The following is an 18588-nucleotide window of genomic DNA, read 5'->3' as shown; positions in this document are numbered from 1 at the left end:
AGTCAACTCACGATTTTAGGGCATCAAGAAAGCATTTTAAGTTTAAGTGCCTTAATATTTGTTGCAGTTATGTACTTAAATGTTTCCAAGAGAAACTGTGTGATTATAATTGCTTACTGATTTCTTTTAACTTTTTTAGCGGTTTTCCTTTGCTCTTCTGTTTAGTTTGACGCTGCTGTGTTGATACTTGTGTTCTGTTCTCTTTCACACTTCAATTAAATCACAGAAAAACTAAACTTAGTTAATTGTATGTGGAGTGATGTTTTAGCTCTCGTTGTTGTGTTTGTCATGAGATGGCACAAGTAAGTTTCAGAGGTTATTGGTGAGTCCATATACTGTACCACTATGTACAGTATATTTGCATTGTATACATGTGTATTTTTTTATTTTCATGTTTATTCAGCAACATTTAGCTGAGCTAACAGATTGCTACAACGCTTAAGAATGAATAAAATGAGCAATACTAAAACATTTCTCAAGTTGTCCCTCACTGACAGTGATTGGCAAGACGAGCATCTCAACCAACAACATTCAACACTTTATTGCAAGATTTGCCAGCGGCAATCTTGGTCATTTAAGAATAGCTTTAGAGAATATGATTGTACATAGCCTACTTGTTGTCTGCTTTTCAGAAATTTTTTTTTAGAAAGATAATCGATCAACATAGAGTAGGCTATTCTAGAGAGAGTGAGAGAGAGATATATTTAACATTGGAGTGCTCATATTTGAACATGATAAACATTGGAGTAAGTCAACATAAAACCAAGATTTTCTGTAATTACTTTACAATCAATTAACAAAGAGTGAATAATGCATATGACATCCTATTATATAGAGTTTATGTTATCCATGTAATAACATGGGCAATGTAAATCTTTGAAATAATGGACTGGCATCAAATAATGGACCGGCATTAAACATTATACCCTGTGAAGTTTTTTGAAGCCCTACCTATGAGTCCTACATAAAATAGAATATGAAGTTCGTTGTAGCCAGATAGTATAAGGTTGTAGCCTATTTAATGACCGCTAGGTGGCAGCTATTAGCCCTACAGCGTCTTGTTTGCATGCATATCAAGAATACTACGAAGAAGACACTGTTTGTCGGTGAAATCATCGACGGCCTGGAAGATTACCCTCTGAAGAACAAGCAAGGTGGGTCTCAAATAAATAATAAATATATACGTGATAATGGTGAAACTAGTAGTCGGGTAAGTGTTGTGTATTTCAAACGATGCTGCCAAGCCCTAAGCCAACAGAAATAAACCGACTTTTAACGTTAATGTTAGCAGAGTTAGCTTTCCGGTAGCATCATATTTTGCGGTGCGCTAACGTTGCTTGTAATGGTCCACAGAACGCTTATTTAATCACGCTTACCTCGCCACTACAATGCTTGCTTTCCCTCGAAATCCCTTATTTAATACAGAATTCATATTGTAATACCAACGCTCCTTATTTATGTTGTGGCGTACATAATGTGGCCTAGTGAATGCTATAATTAGAGGACCAGTCTTCTGTGGGCCAGTATTATCAATCACGTCTGCAGCCATCTTTTAAGCATCGTCACATCACATACTCGCCAGAATTTACACGATGACTTTTCCGTTCCCAATGAAATACATTGAATCACTCTAATTTGGGATGTGGCAGTCAAAGTCAATTTATTATCAGCGTTGTTGTAGTGGATATTCATGCCGATTCCTAGTCGAAGGTGGTGCATTCATGTGTCTTAGTATAATTTTCTGTTTTCTTCTGTGCTGTGTCTTGATGTCTTGTTCTAAGATCCGTCCTGCTTGTGTTGTCTTTTTTCCTTTTTTTATGTCCTTGTTTATTTGTATTTTAAAAAGCATTTTTAACATCGAGGCCAGGGGACTATATGTGAAAAGTAGCCTTCGTATAATCATGTTTTATTAATTTAAGTAAACTGAATTGAAATGTATACTTCCAGATTAGATACCCGATTTGCAGACATGTGGGATGGGCCAGGTCAAGGACCACGGGGAGGACCACCCTTTCGGTAAGTAAAGCAAGCATCATTCGTTCATAAGCACGGACAAATTTAAATTACGTGTTCATAAAGAAACACCATTTTCCTAGAAAATGTACTAAAGTTTTTGCAGTTAATATTGCTTGCGAGGGGTGGGCAATATTGCTTAAATTTGTTATCACAGTAGGCTGTAGAACATATTCTCACCTATCTGTAATTTATGTTTCCTCCTTTTTTAGTTCAAAGGAGAAATCTCTGACTCTTAACAAATTTATATTATGTCACAGTAATGTATAACATTGCTCAACACTTCTGTGCAGCTTTATGGATACCTCTTGGGCATCTTTTTAATTAACTTCATATTTTAACTTTTTTTTTTCTTGTTCTATGTGCATTAAAACAATTGTGGACTTATGTATTCATGTTTATTCCAGTGGTGATCATCGTGGCGAAATGTTTGGTGGCAGAGATCGTCCCATGCCTGATTTTAGAGGTAGAGATAGGATGAACATGGGTCAGATGGGGCAAAGACCTCTTGATCTACCACCTAATATGGACATGAGGAGGATGGACGGGCCACCTATGAGGGGGCACGATATGGATCCGCGTGACATGCGAGGGAGAGAGACAAACAGAGATTTCTTCGGACCTGGAGAAGAGCCGGACTTCAGTCTTCGAAGACACTATGAAACTTCAATCAGAGACAAACTGATGAATTCTCCTGGTTTCCCGGGAGCTGGCAGGAACTCAGGAGATATGGGAGGGAGGGGTATGCCACCACGGGAGCCCAACAACAGATTTATGGACATGCGAGACAGAGAGTCATTTCAGCATGACATGCCACAGTTCAACAATCCTAATATGGATGGAAGAAGAGGGTTTCCCATGGACCAAATGGAGCGAAAGGATGGATTTAGGGACATGCGGGACCGTGAAGCTGATCGCTTTGATATGGACTTACCTCCACGTGAAAGAAGAATGATGGACACTGACAGGAGAGGAGGGCCAGCTTTCAATCCAAGAGGTGGATTTGATTCTGATGTGGATTTCAGAAATCGTCTTGGACCCTCAGTTGATATTAGAAGTAGGGATCGATCTCCCATAAGGTTTGGTAACAGTGATGTCCCTCCAGGGGACAGGTCCAGATCAGACATGCCTTCAGATGTTGCTGGCCCTCACAGATCAGAGTTTATGGGTGCAGATGACACACACGGGCCGAGAGACTATCAAGATTCAAGTGGCAGCCCTCTTATGGATTATCGATGTGGGGAAGAGATGACTCTTGCAGAAGAATGGAAGAGCCGTCGAAAGGAAAAGAACCCTTTCTTAAACACGGATAAAGGTCTGGGAGGTGTACCTGAACCCAAATTCCCTGTGGGCTTTGGCAGAGAAATGAATGTTAGAGATCAATCACAATTTCTGGAAAGGGGTAGGCCTGTTGAATTCCAGAGCAAAGATGTCGGCTTTCCTCGTGGTGACCGCTTTCCTGCTATGGATGTACCATCAATTGGCCACAAAGCACCACCAAACCAGCCACTCCCAGAAATACGCCCCCTTACTGGCCCTCTAGGGAGAGAACATGAGAGTAAACACTGGCTCGGAGAAAGGGACCTGAAGCATAGTCAGAATAAATCAATTCGTGATGAAAGGCCCCCTTACCATAAAGAGAATAATCTGCCCTCGCATGAGATTCAGGGGCCAAGCGATTGTTTTAAAGGGTTGAAGGATATCCCACACAATCAAGGACCTCCCAGGGCTAATATGGGCTTGGAGCATGATTTCCAAAGCAGCAGCAGCGTACAGACAAGAGACCAAGACTACAGGGACATCGATTACCGAACAGGGACCGTGAGGGCTTTTGACTACAAACAGGAAGTGCTTCCAATACCAGAGAAACTCATCAAAGAGTCTAAACCAATCACACCTTCAAAATTTAGCGAGTCTACTTCTCAGGTATGTGTTTCTATTCTTTGTATTGATTTTCTATACATATATATATATATATATAGAAAAACAAAATATATATGTGTGTGTGTATGTATATATATATATATATATATATATATATATATATATATATATTATGTGTTGATGATGCTTAACCATAATTCTAATCAAAATATATATAAAAGGATCAAGATTACAGGAGTGCATCAGTGGAGGACAAAGTTTCCAATACAATTTCCGTATTTGGTATTCCAAAGAGTGCCACAATGGACCAGGTAATTTTCAAACAGAAAACCAACTTTATTGTTATTGTTATTAGTATTAGTTAGCATGGACAGCCATGGCATAACTCACTCATATTGACTTTGCCTTTTGCAGATTCTTGGTGCCTTTTCAGTCCGTGATGGTGTGCCAATGCAGGGGATGAAAATCAAGAATGTGGTGCCAGGTGAGAATCAAGTTTCTTTGTGGAACTGTTTTGGGCAGTCGATCGCCAACATGTCCTGCGACATTTCGCTTTTACGACATTCGAAACTTCGCACTTTCTTTTTTTTTTACGTTCTTGGTTGTTTCTGTTGGTGGTGGTCTGTTTGAACTTCCTCAGTAAAGAAGGAGTGAGTGAGGGGGGGTGGGGGTCTGTCGCCCTTTTTCACTTCTGCAGATGTGGATAAGAGGATGTAGCTAGGATTCAATATCAGGAGCTTTGGAGAGTGATATATTCAATGTGAGTCACAAACGATCTGTGGCAAGGGATCCACTGAATGTGTCCTTCAGGGAAACTTTATATAAGTATTCTGAATGGCAAAAGAATGACAACAAATCTGAACTGGAGACTGTGTTGTTAGTGCTTTGTTCCTTCTGCTGATCAAAACCCCTGCATTAGAGGGAACGTTTTCAACAGTGGATGGCGGTACACATGGTAATAGATGATGCCAAGCCTTATTGTGAAGAGTATCATGTCTCAAAGGCTGTTTATTTTGCATGTATGAAAAGGTCCTTCTCATAAAGAATGATGAGGTGCCTCTTGGAATTTTATATAAACACAAATAGTTAATTTTCTGTCTCCATGGTGCCCAACACGCAGTCGTTCTCCGCTACTGGTCTGCAATATGTGTCTGTTAGGGTTTGGCTTCATTAAAGCCTTTCCTGGCAAAGTCTGACATGACGCGAGTCATCAGAAGACTGAATAGAAAAAAGCATGAACAAAATGTGTTTTCCTGAAAAGGTATGTGCATCAAAGGTGTAAAATTTGCTCACACAGATCTCGATGTATTCACGAACTGTTGTTTTTTTCTGTATAGTGGGTGACTGTCTTTACTGGCATTGACTAACAAAAACTTATCTGTATTTCAAATGCTGTCCCCAGGTTACAGCTACGATACGGCCTATGTGGAGTTTTTAAACCTCGAGGATGCAGTCCACTTCATGGAGTCCAACAAGGTGGCCCATCCTCGTCACTCTACGAAGGCCGCCTCTCCCATCAGGATTATGAGGGGTTGAGAAGGCATTTAGTAGATGGGGGAGGGAGAGAACTTGGGAACGGGTTGCTTTCACTTTTAGAAAACTTACTTTGGAAAAGAAGTTAGAGATGTCATTTGTGAACATTTCAATTGCTAATATGTATTGCAGTTTGCCCAAATTTGAAATAAATTACATTTTACATATCCTGATAGGTTACTTGTTCAACGCCTTAAATATTAAGAAAAGTAGTTTGTAATTTTACAAAGTTTATGTGCACATATACAATAGGTTTTCCTCTCATTGTTTACTTGTCCTACTAGTCCTACTTTTTCTGATTTTAACACGCAAACTGTCTAAATATATTAGATTGAAGAAGAAAATACAGATGTTTGGGGAATTATCGTAACAGTTAAGGTTTTAATTTTAGAAACATTTTATGATCTTAACAATGAAGGTATTTAACCAAGACTCCATTTCCTGTGTTATGACTTGGCTGTAACAAAGAGGATAGCAGGAAATTGTACCCAGTGGCAGCATTTTTATAGCCTGGTCCTACCAGACCATCGTACTTCATTTCATTTGTACAGAAGTTGTGGAATCTCTCAATTGACAAACGTTAACTCACTTGAAGGCGGGTGTCTGTTGAAGTTTAAAACTATTGGATCTGCCCAGTGCTACTCTGGATCTGCCAACCAATCGCATAACGTTGGGTCGTGACGTATGTCATGCGCTGGCTTCTGAGCCACTCCCTCTGTTCGCTGATTGGACCGTCAAAAATCTGTCCGGAGAAAACCTAAGAATATACCGCAGGCCCAGGCTGACTACTGAAGGGAAATGAAAATTGAGCGGAAGTATGTAGGCGGGCGGTGCCAGGCTAGCATTTTTAAGTGTTCATGCAAAATCTTGGTTTCCTCTTTGCTTCGCGACCTCAAAAAGGTTTCTGTTGTCAAGGAAACGACTGCACATTTGATGCTTTCCATATCAGTACCGTAGTTTCTGTTCAGACTGAAAACTGCCCTTAGTAAGTGGTTGGTGAGGTAAAGTATTGTTTCCGGTAGAGGTGAGAAATCAAATACGATCAAGAATTCCAGATTTAATAACAGCAGTGAGATTGAAGGCATTTCAGGTGCCACAACACACAGGATTTTACAACCCTGAAAAATTATCATTGCAACAATTTTATCATAATTGGCAAAAGTCATAAATATTATCTGTAGAAATACTGTGTTGTGCACCGAATATCTACAAAGGTCTATAACTGATTGGCCGTCTCCGCACCTTTCCGGGGAGTATGCATTGTGGCTCGGATTCCGATTTTTTTTTATTTTTTTTTATTTATTTTTTTACCCGACGACCTTGGGTTCTGTTGCAAAAAACCCTTAACATCGGTAACCCTGACTCCGCTGCCAGACTGGTCACGTTCAAATGGACTACGAGGCTGTGCTTTTTCACACAGTGCTAAAGGTGTCTGAAAGTGAACTTATTACTGAAAACCATTTGGTAATAGTAATACTGTTGACATACAGTAACCATTTTTTTTAGTTGACTTCGTAAGAGAAAACCACAATTATTGAGATTAGAAGTAGTCTTAGAATGGGTAAAGAATTGTGATTTTTATTATTTTTTATGTATGCTTTTCAAACAGCATTTACGGGTCTATATTGCCTTTATTTGTTTTTTTAGCTACATTGACATTGTTGGGGGTCTAGCAGTTGGTTGGTCCAACAATTTGGTGCTTACTTAAATATCTCTTCAACTATCAGATGGATCGCTGTGAATGCTTCTGGTGTCGATCATGGTCCCCAGAGGATAACATCTACTGGTTTTTGGATTAGACTCGACTGCCATTAGGAGGTTGAAATGAATGGTTTTTAGTTCAATGTTTTGGCAACTATCAAATGGATTCTCATTAGATTTGATACAATTAGTCATGGTGCCAGAGGATGAATCCCGATTACTTAAGTTCTTGCGTTGACCAACCAAAGCCCCCAAGTATCTCCTCTACATCTACTAGATGGAATGACAAACATTTTGACACACCTATCATTGGTTCCCAGAAGATACATCCTAATAACTTTGGTGATCCCCTGAATTTTCCTCTGCCATTATTTGGTTGAATTTGTGGTTGAGACATTTGTGGTCTTTTGAGTGCGTATTGGTGTTCTAGCACCATCGTCCAGTCAAAATTAGAATTTGTGTAACGCTTTTTAAATGTATAATTTTTATTTGTATTCACAATGAGCATTACAGCCTCACAAAGCTGCAAGTGTGGCTGCAAAGTGTGTGTTTCTACCTATTGGTTTCTGGGGCCGTCTTTCTGTGGCAAACTCCTTTCACCCATTCAAGGCATTTTCAATTGTCTGGCTTTCCTGAAGAATGCATGTCTTCTTGATCTTATTCTCTTGAACACATGGTCAGTGACGTTTGTGAACAATTATTCCTACTCTCCTTGAATTGCTCTGAGCAATTTGTTAATTCACATTGTGACACAATCAATGAAGTCTTACACAGGCCAGCATTTTTGTGCTTTGATCATGTCTGTAAAACTATGGAGTAGCTTCTTTTTACGGGGTAGTGTTGGTATTGTTGAAGCGTTCAGCAGTTTATTGTGTGGCTCTGCTATTTCTGTGTTAAGAATATCTGTTTGAACACAACTTTATTTAAATGTTTGGCCAATGTTCTGAAGGTTTTGATCACTCACGATTAGCTGGATGATGTGGGAAGTTGCATGGTTGGTAATTTCTATATCAAAGATTCAAAATGCCAGGAAGCAGTGATCATGAAGGGTAAAGGAATGATATTGCTTCATGTTTAGTTGAATGTCTTATATGGTTTTAATGATCAATTGTGTTTGTACAAATGAGGTTCTCTCTGGAAATAACCAAAGTGGATTTAAATGCTTCTGTACCTACTTCGGAATTACAGATGTTAAACACAGTATGGCCAATTAGCAAAATATATTTTGATGTGCTGCAAGCTTTGCTTTTAAACAGATCATTTCTCATGCTAACGGAGTATGGCAATGGGGCATTTGTGATGCAATAATACCTTTTTGAGATTGTGGTTCTCATTTGGCACTATGAAGTTCCTTTATGTTCTTTTGGATTACACTTTGGAATGCTATTGGCAACAATTTGGATAGTGGTTTATATTGTTTGAATCATTTTCAAGCATAGATGTCAAACATTTCCTAGTTCCAGCTGTTAAGTTGTGAGGTTTTGCAGCTTTTTAGTATAGTGTGATATTTTTGGCTTTTGATCTGAAGACAAAGCGTTTTTAAGCCGTTACCCTGGGCCTAAGAAAATTATGATGCACAGTTTTTACTCTTTTATTTTGTTTTAAATTTTTTTCCGACCTTTATGCTCAGTTGAATAATTGATAGAATAATTGCCAGATAAGCCGATACTGAAAATAATTGGTAGTCGCAGCCCTAATTTTTGAGTTTCCTTTAAACAATTTAGAGTAGTATGGGTCCAAATGGCCTGTATGTAGCATGATCCCCGATCTGGGCCTTTGCATGCCACAATAAGTGTACGCCCATCAGTGAAGAAGAGGGATAACCCCTGCCACAGTGCATGTTGGGTTTCATTGGTATTGTTTTTGATCGCCTATATTGTATGATTTTGATTTAATAATTTCTGTTCTTTTTTCAGGGGTCCCTAGAGGTTGGCAATAGGACCGCCTCCATGAAGTTCATCCAGCCAGGCGAGCTTGAAAGGGGTGTTCATGTGAGTGACAACAATGTGAATAATTTGAATTTGAACTATCATTTGCTTCATTAAAAACAAATGACCTGTATTATAACATCTCTTTTGGTAAGTTTAGCATAATTTACTCAGTACTATTTCAGTGCAGAACAGGAAACGGAAAGCCTTCTTACTAATATTAATAAACTAACAAATACCATATTTTAGCTTAGATTGGGGTGGAAAATTACCCTGTCACTATTTGAGAAGTTATGGTATCCTTTCACCTTGCATTATATCAGATTGCCATACTGTTTACTGTTATGCAGTTTAAAAGTAGTGAAGTGTCCCATCCTTGTTGTCTCTGAATCAGGAGTCGGATGACAAAGTACCTCAACACCCCGAGCCCCAGATGCCAGGACAAGATGAACGATTAGAAGACTTGAAGACCAACCTGAATGGGTCCAAACCCAAAGGCCCAATGGAGCCGTTAGCTCACAGCCAGTGGCAGCGTAGCTGTGACTTGACTCCAGAAGCTTGGCAGCAGCAGGTGGACCAACAGCTCCAACAGCAGGAAATGGAACAGCAGATTGAGTCTTGGGGCAACCGCAATCCACCTCCTCATGGTTCAAACCCATCCGACTCCATCTTTAAAGACAGCAAAAGTATGTTGACATGGGCTCCTCGGAAGTTGATAGACTTAAACTAGCAATCAATGAACATATTTTTGTATGTGTTATTGTTAATTCGTAACCAAGATGGATAACATTGTTTGCCTTATGTCCTTGTACAGCCATGATACTTAAGAATGTGAAGTCCACCACCACAGTAGAGACTATCCTGAAAGCCCTGGATCCCTTTGCATATCTGGATGAGAGAAATGTTCGTTTAGTCAAGGCCAGGACACCAGGAGCCAGGTGCTTCTGCTTTGTTGACATGGACTCCCATGAGGTATCTACAGAAATATGAATGCATACACTTTCATGTCAAATCAGATATTGTGATAACTATCGTTGTCCCTGTGACTCTCCATTACTTATCCTTCGTGTCATTTTTTTGTTAGCAAGTGACACGCCTTGTTGAGCTCCTCACTAAACCCAGGCCCCTTTACATTGAGGGAGTCAGAGTTTATGCTGAGGTTGCAAAACCCCTGAAGAACCAAAAGTAAGCAAGCCTTTTGTAAATATTTTCTTATCGGCTATGTCTAGTCGAGACATCTTCTCATTTTTCCTTGATGATTTTTTGTCTGTTTCAGTTTCAAAAAAGAATTTGATAAACCAAACAGTTCCATCCTCGGATATCCACCTGAGGCCAGCATGATGGGGGTATGTTGTACTTGTATGGTTCTACAAAGTTATTGAGAAGAATAGGATTTTTAGAGCTCCAGTGATTTTTGCGCCTGCTTTTTCAGCAGCAGCAGTTCCCACAGCCTCCACAGTTCATGCCGCCTCTGCAGCTACCCGCTGGTCAAGGTGAGACTTGATCAAACACAGACACTATTTATTATTACTAAACCCCGAACATAAGCCTGTTTTTAACCAGTCTCATATATATATTAGGGCTGTCAAGCGATTAAAAAAATTAATCTAATTAATTACAGGCTCTGTGATTAATTAATCTAAATTAATCGCATACTTTTATGACACTTTTATACCTGTTTATAAACAGCTGTATAGCCTGCTAGTCTCTCTATCTCTCTCGCTCTCTCTCTCACTCTCTCTCTCCGTCTCTCGTAACTTCTGTCTCCACAACAGACAGCGCTGCACTGCCACAGATGCTTATGCCGATTCATTCACCATCGTCGTACTCATAGAAAATAAAAATATTCAGAGACACACACACGCACACACAGACACACACGCACACACAGACACACACACACACACACACACACACGTTTACGCGGACGACGAGACAGCTAGCAAACAAAATTGAGACACGGGGAGAAACATTGAGAGATACTGTTTTGAACCTAGCCTACATTGTTGCACCCACTAAATAAATAATGCACAGACACTGGCTGCGGAGAATAAAGTAAGATGTCTTCCTACCTTCATGCTTATTAAACCGTCTATAGAGCCCTCGGCCCCCTGCTTCTCTCTTTACTTTTCTCCCTTTCACCCGCGCGGGCTGTGTCTGCTTCAGGTGCAGCTCGGTGCAGCTACGCACCACTTTTGCGGGTCAAAAGGGCATTATAGAAGTGCGATTAATCTGCGTTAATTTTTTTAATCGCGTTAATTTTTCTGTGATTAATTAATCGAAATTAACGCGTTAATTTGACAGCCCTAATATATATATTTTTTTTTTTTCACCAGGTGATTTGATGACTGGCGGCATTCCTCCTCTATCATTAGACCCCAGCATTGGACAGGTAGGTTATGAAGCAAGAAGTAGAGCTGTAGATGTTTCGTCTGAAAGCTGGCCAGTAAACTGTACATGTCTTTTATCTACTCCATAGGGAGTTGGCTATATTGAGCCTCCAACTGTGGACTCATCATACCAGGCTCTTGCAGCCCCTGTGCCCACCGACTCAGCCGGGATAGAGGGCACTATAGACAGACCACAGACCTACGTCTATGGTAAGAAACAAATCAAGCATTCAAACCCAGAAAAGTGATAATCATGGTTGTTATTATTGTTTTAACATTGTAGTAAAAAACTCCAGTATAGCTATGTATTAGGATTGTGCCATAGAGACAGTGCGGAACGCGTCATAATCGGAGGCCACGCCCATCGTGGGGGAAAACAATACACAGCGCTCCATTCACTTTATATTGAATGAAACCTGTATTCGGCAAACAAACTTAATAAAAACTTAATACGACATGCCTTTCACAAATACACGTTACTTTCTTTAAAGCCACGACTCTTGTCTGTCTATACGAGCTGTTTTTGTGAAAAATTAATGAGTAATTTTCAATATCGAGACAACTCTTAACTAATGTGTGCTAATGTTAGCCTTCTGCTGTAGGCTAACCCTCATGTATACTCCATCCTCGCCAGGTTGGACGGGAAAAAACACCTCAATATTGAAAATTACTAGGGCTGTCAAATTAACGCGTTAATTTCGATTAATTAATCACAGAAAAATTAACGCGATTAAAAAAAATTAACGCAGATTAATCGCACTTCTATAATGCCCTTTGACCCGGTGCAAAAGTGGTGCGTAGCTGCACCGAGCTGCACCTGAAGCAGACACAGCCCGCGCGGGTGAAAGGGAGAAAAGTAAAGAGAGAAGCAGGGGGCCGAGGGCTCTATAGACGGTTTAATAAGCATGAAGGTAGGAAGACATCTTACTTTATTCTCCGCAGCCAGTGTCTGTGCATTATTTATTTAGTGGGTGCAACAATGTAGGCTAGGTTCAAAACAGTATCTCTCAATGTTTCTCCCCGTGTCTCAATTTTGTTTGCTAGCTGTCTCGTCGTCCGCGTAAACGTGTGTGTGTGTCTGTGTGTGCGTGTGTGTGTGTCTGTGTGTGCGTGTGTGTGTCTCTGAATATTTTTATTTTCTATGAGTACGACGATGGTGAATGAATCGGCATAAGCATCTGTGGCAGTGCAGCGCTGTCTGTTGTGGAGACAGAAGTTACGAGAGACGGAGAGAGAGAGAGTGAGAGAGAGCGAGAGAGATAGAGAGAGAGACTAGCAGGCTATACAGCTGTTTATAAACAGGTATAAAAGTGTCATAAAAGTATGCGATTAATTTAGATTAATTAATCACAGAGCCTGTAATTAATTAGATTAATTTTTTTAATCGCTTGACAGCCCTAAAAATTACTCAATCATTTTTCACAAAAACAGCTCGTATAGACAGACAAGAGTCGTGGCTTTAAAGAAAGTAACGCTTTTTTGTTAAATGGATTTTGATTAAGTTTTAATTAAGTTTGTTTGCAGAAGACAGGTCTCCTTCAATACAAAGTGAATGGAACGGTGTTCAACGGTTTCCCCCACGATGGGCGTGGCCTATTTCATGCACTGTCTCTATAGTAAATGGTTACAACCTCCTGTACCTGGATTGAATTTAAGTGTAATAAATGTGACATCTATAGCCAACTAACCTCCAGAGAAAAAGTCTTCAATGTCTAAAAAGTGTGTACAGGTGTTTATGGTTTAAGAAAAAGGATAACAGTTCCTTCCAGCCAAACCAATGATATATCAATGGAAACTCTTCCCCCTGTCGTAGTAGAATGAGCAGAATCCATTTATTTGATGTTGTTGGTACCCCTGCTAGCCTTGTCAGGTAGAATGAGGAATGTTTTTTCCGAAAACTTCTTCTGTGACTTCTTGTGGCTGTCTAATTTTTTAATTACTTTGGAAAAAAGCATTGGATAAGTTAATGTGATGATGTAAATATCTATTTGTCCTAATCCCTCCAGGTTCTGAGATTCCAGACATGACCAACTACTTGTATGACTCCACGTCAGGCTTCTACTATGATCCTGAGACAACGCTGTACTTTGACCCTGGCTCTCGGGTGAGAATACAAGACAACACTTAAATCCAGCTCTTTCTCTGGACTCAAATGGGCAACAGTAGCTAGGGAGAAACACAGATGTGATGTTTTATATCCAAGTGCTATGTGTATTCTGCACACTCTACAGTCTATACACATCTCCCTTAAAGTAATTCTATATTCTAACAAAACATTTTACATGCACATTCATTGCACATTTGAGAAGGTAGCTATCATAAATGTTACTCAAATGTGATTGGTTTTGGTTTTCATTGATTTGTCATTGGTCCTTTTTTCCCCCCTTCATTTTTGTGAACAGTATTTCTACAATGCTCAAACCCAAGAGTACCTGTACTGGGATGCTGCGTCAAAGACCTACATCCCAGTTCCAGGAGGGCACTCTGCAGAGCCCCAGCCTTTAGCCATGACCGCTGAAGACCAGGCCATTCTGTCCAACCCAGCAGCAGACGCTCCTCTGGAAATGAAGAAAGCAGAAGAAGTTCCTCTGGACGAAGCCGCTCCGGCACCAGTTCCTGTTCCTATTCCTGATCCTACTGACATCAGCTCCGCTCCAGAGCCCGACACGACTTCTGCAGCCGCTCTGGACAAGAAAGACGACGACGACCCTTCTAAAAGGGACAAGGATAGCAAAGAGGAGAAGCCCAAAAGCCTTGCTGCCGTCAAGGTCAGTCTTACTTGCAAATAACTGTTTAGTTTGAAGACCTAATGTTCAGATTTTCTTTTTCTTTTTACTTACTCTCCTACGAACCTGCCTTCATTTATGGATGTGCGAAGTACCCGTTCTGTTCTACAATACCAATGTGCAAAAAATGTGATATACAAATGTGTAAAGGGGAGATGGTTAGGAAAATATTTTGCTGTTTGCAGATCATGAAAGATATGGAGCGCTGGGCAAAGATCCAGAATCGTCAAAAGGATACTGTCCGTTCGGGATCACCGGTTCTGAGGGGTGGGCCGGACGACGAAAGGAGGGGACAATCCAAGTCGGCCGACGCTGGTTTCGCTGTCTTTGAGAGAAAGGTCAGGAACAACAACGTCGCATTATCTATTCTACGCATTCATCTTTACAATGTACATACAAGAAGATTGTATTTATCAGATCCCCTTATTTCGTTTTGGTGCCATTCTTGTCTACATCCCTCAGATCTCAGGTGCAGATGATCTTTTTAAGAAGCCCCTTGCTCCTCTTAAGAAAGATGAAAAGTCAAAGGTAAATGTATTGAACTTATATTCTACCTGCATGGTGTTCACCTTTTTGGTATCACTTTGTGTACTTTTTTCAGAGTGCCATTTCAAAAATAAGTAGACTATACACTCACCGGCCAATTTATTAGGTACACCTGTTCAATTGCTTACAAAAACAAATAGCTTCCTATCACATGGCCGCAACTCAATCCATTTAGGCATGTAGATGTGGTCAAGACAACATGCTGAAGTTAAAACCGAATGGGGAAGAAAGGGGATTTAAGTGACTTTTAACGTGGCATGGTTGATGGTGAAAGGCAGGAAGGATCCATCCTTTCATGTTGCTTACACCAAATTCTGACCCTACCATCTGACTTTCGCAACTGAAATAGAGACTCATCAGATCAGGCAAAACTTTTCCAATCTTCTATTGTCCAATTTTGTTGAGCCTGTGCGAATTGTAGCCTCAGCTTCCTGTTCTTAGCTGACAGGAGGGGCACCCGGTCTTCTGCTGCTGTAGCCCATGGGCTTCAAGGTTGGTCGTGTTTTGCGTTCAAAGATGGTATTCTGCATACCCTGGTTGTAAAACATGGTTATTTGAGTTATTGTTGCCTTTCTATCATCTTGAACCAGTCTGCCCATCCTCCTCTGACCTCAACAAGGTATTTTCGTCCACACAAATGCCGCTCAATGGATATTTTTTTCTTTTTTAGGCCATTCTCTGTAAGCCCTAGAGATGGTCGTGCGTGAAAATCCCAGTAGATCAGCAGTTTCTGAAATACTCACACCAGCCCTTCTGGCACCAGCAACATTGCCAAGTTCAAAGTCACTCAAACCCCCTTTCTTCGCCATTCTGACACTCAAATTTTACTTCAATAAGTTGTCCTGTCAAGGTCTACATGCCTAAATGCATTGAGTTGCTGCCATGTGATTGGCTGATAAGTTATGTGTTAACAAGAAAATTAACCGCTGTACCCAATAAAGTGGCCGATGTCAGTATTATAAAATCTGAACTTTTCTATGCGATCTATGTGACAATGTTCAACATGCGTCTTGTTTGCTTCCTCAGCGTCCAATGAACTCCCTTGGTTTGCTAGCATCAGACTATGCAGCTGGAAGTGACGAAGAGGTTGAAGAAGATAAGGACGAGTCGGCCAAAGGCGGCCACGGCAGCCATTCTGAAGACAAGGACAAGCTGACGGACTGGAAGAAGATGGCCTGTCTGCTCTGTAGGAGACAGTTCCCCAACAAGGACGCTCTGATCCGTCATCAGCAGCTTTCCGACCTGCATAAAGTACTACCTCTAAACCCCTGTATGAACAACAGTTAAGAGTAACCCAATACTTTTAATTGATTTTAATACCCCATGTAATGTCTTAACAGCAAAATATGACCATCCACCTTAAGATCAAGAGGTCAAAGAAGGAGCTGGAGGCTCTGGAGAACCAGGAAAAAGAAGTAAGTGAAAGTGAATGGGGTAGGATAAATGTGTACAGGAGAGTATCATGTTGTCTTGATTACTAAAGGTGGAATGTGTCCTCCTCAGTTAAATGCCAAAGAACCCTCCAATCCACCAGAACAGAAAAGAAGAAAACACCATCACCAACAACCCCAGCATCATAATACCTGGGCTGGAAGCTCCAGGTAGGTGTACTATTAACTGACTGTGAGTCTGTTATGTGGAGGGGGAAATTGCATTTCAAATGGGTTTTATTACAGATGTTAATGCCTAAACTTTCTGTTCTCTGCCTTAAGGGAGATGAATAAACTCAGCGATAGACCTGGTTTAGGAGCTGAACCTGCCCCCCCGGTAGGTTTGAAACTTTTTTAAATTGCTAAACTCCATTTGGTTGTTGCTTGTTAGTGTATTAATACTTCACCTTTCCCTTTTAACAGAGGAAAAAGAAAGAGCACGTAGTTTGGGACCACGCAACCTACAAGCAAGCGGTACGCAAGGCCATGTTTGCACGGTTTAAGGAACTCGAGTGATCTCATCTGAACACATCCTCACTTCAATATGTGAATTGTTTATATGACATGCTTGCTCACTCTGGCATGAGAAATCCCTGTGACTGTCTTTACTGTTTCTCTTCCTTGGACACTTATAAGCCACTGTTTTCTACACTGACATGAAGTAATTAATTATGAGGTTTCTAAAATCACATTACGACAGAACAAAATTATTTTATGTCCTCAACAATGGATGATGTATAAAAAGTGTTAATTTAGGCTGTATTTTGCCCATGTGTTATGTTTGATCTGTATTTAGAATTGTGAAATGAGTCCAAGTTGTCTTTTTTTGTTTTCACTCTGGCCACATTTTCAGAAAAACAGAGCGATTTTTACATTTTCATTTCCATGGGTCAGAATTGCTACTAATATGTACACATTTTTAAGTAAAAAAAAACTATTAACTCTATTTCTTATGTGTTTTAATTGTGTTGAATATTGTTTTTAGTTTTTATACAAGAGGCCACATGTATAGTCTGCACTGTAGAAGTTTGCTGTGTTTGCATCTCATGTCCATTAGGTGGCAGCAGGAGAGCATTTGTTTGTGTTCATGTGAAGTATCCAAGCAAGAACACTAATCAAAGCATTGGTATTGGTATTTACAGTCAGTAGCCTACTTAACAAAACTCATAACTGAAACCTCAAAAACATCTATTAATGGATATATGATATGCAATCGGTATTTCGTCTTGGTGTATTCTAGCAATGAGCTGCCTTGCCTTTTTTGCTTTATGCATTTTCTTCATTTGACGCTATCTCAGTTCTTGGTGGATGCAGCTTTAATGCTCCCCAGTTGTGCACTGCAGGAGTTAGAACATGAAGCCTCCCCTCTGACCTTAACTGATATGAATGAAACAGCTCTCACTCTCCCTATGGCCAAGGTTCAGTGAATGTTGGGGATTTGTGGGTTTAGTGTGCTGACATACTAGCTCCTCTGAGAGCAGTAACAAGAACACTGGGGAGCTTGAGAAGCTGCAGTCAATGACAAACATCAGAAACACTCAAACAGTGGATTGCAGGGAGCCAACACCTAATCTGTGCCATAGCAGACGTGCTTCCTACTGTGTGTGCTTACTTTTGGACCGTATCCTTACGAGAAAATATTGAGGATTGTACAATTAATCCTGCAGATATGTCAACCAACGGGTATCTTGCTTTTTTGCATACATATGTCCCACAGCATCATGCCAAACAGCAGGGGATAAATGGCAAAGGTGAACATTAATCTATTTTAGTTGTTAGTGACTGACAGTACATGGAGTCTAAATGTCTGAGGACACAGGGCAACATGGTTACAAAGCTTTACAGTTCAGAGTAAACCTTGTTTTGTGGTTTGGCAAGAAAACTTAAAAGCATAATAAACAAAACCACAATGATTATCTCTGGTTTAGATTGAAACCCTGACGCAAGTTTTCTTTTTGTCTGTTTGGCTTCAGAAAACCCATATTTGTTTTAGAAGGGAAGTGTTTTATTCTCTGTCAACCACAGAATATGAGAAACGAGTAGAAAGCTCTTTGAGCAGATCTTGACAATTGGCGGGATTGAAAGTGACCCCACCAGCCTGCTTTGGCCAAGGTGGTCAGGATTCAAAGAGACCGTGCCTCACTATTTGATTGTGTCTAACATTCTCTAAGTTTGCCAACACACTTTCAAACACTGCCTCACAGCACTACTTCAGGAGTGGAAAATGTATTGTTAGTATTTCTTGGTTTAAACTTTTTATCAGTTTTAGTCTGTCAGTGCCCCAAAAGATTGTAATTATCTAGTCTATGGCAAGTAATCATAATGGCCCATGTATGAGCTTTATAATTTGGGGGAAAATTGTGGAAAATTTCCTTTA

The 18588-nt window shown here is 40.3% G+C and overlaps 1 protein-coding gene across 2 annotated transcripts; it reads left to right on the top strand.

Annotated features, from left to right (window-relative positions):
- Window positions 1-1060: 1060 nt before the first annotated feature.
- rbm6 (RNA binding motif protein 6) lies at window positions 1061-17150 on the top strand. 2 transcript variants are annotated; one of them, XR_013844844.1, is made up of 23 exons: window positions 1061-1154; window positions 1948-2016; window positions 2421-3939; window positions 4119-4208; window positions 4312-4381; window positions 5300-5373; window positions 9048-9122; window positions 9454-9745; window positions 9874-10031; window positions 10144-10244; window positions 10336-10405; window positions 10492-10552; window positions 11396-11451; window positions 11539-11659; window positions 13456-13553; window positions 13852-14217; window positions 14421-14573; window positions 14698-14763; window positions 15808-16032; window positions 16122-16196; window positions 16285-16404; window positions 16494-16548; window positions 16635-16708. XR_013844844.1 is itself a non-coding variant. In XM_080026480.1 (23 exons), exons 2-23 carry the CDS (start codon window positions 1970-1972, stop codon window positions 16725-16727), a joined length of 3963 nt encoding a protein of 1320 aa, XP_079882606.1. In that variant the 5' UTR covers window positions 1061-1154; window positions 1948-1969; the 3' UTR covers window positions 16728-17150. The 2 variants fall into 2 exon arrangements, 1 of the variants encoding a protein (XP_079882606.1); XM_080026480.1 differs by having other exon boundaries at window positions 16285-16382; window positions 16635-17150.
- The last annotated feature ends 1438 nt before the right edge of the window (window positions 17151-18588 follow it).

Source organism: Ammodytes marinus (assembly GCF_949987685.1).
Source record: "Ammodytes marinus genome assembly, chromosome: 4".
Taxonomy (NCBI): Eukaryota; Metazoa; Chordata; class Actinopteri; order Uranoscopiformes; family Ammodytidae; genus Ammodytes; species Ammodytes marinus.
This window is presented reverse-complemented; position numbering and strand designations above follow the sequence as displayed.

Bases quoted from the DNA above. Each gene is read 5' to 3' on its own strand.
- rbm6 (XM_080026480.1), top strand. From the start codon at position 1,970: ATGTGGGATGGGCCAGGTCAAGGACCACGGGGAGGACCACCCTTTCG. The intron at 9,746-9,873 runs GTATGTTGACAT...GTCCTTGTACAG, and splicing joins CATCTTTAAAGACAGCAAAA to CCATGATACTTAAGAATGTG. The intron at 10,245-10,335 runs GTAAGCAAGCCT...TGTCTGTTTCAG, and splicing joins AAACCCCTGAAGAACCAAAA to TTTCAAAAAAGAATTTGATA.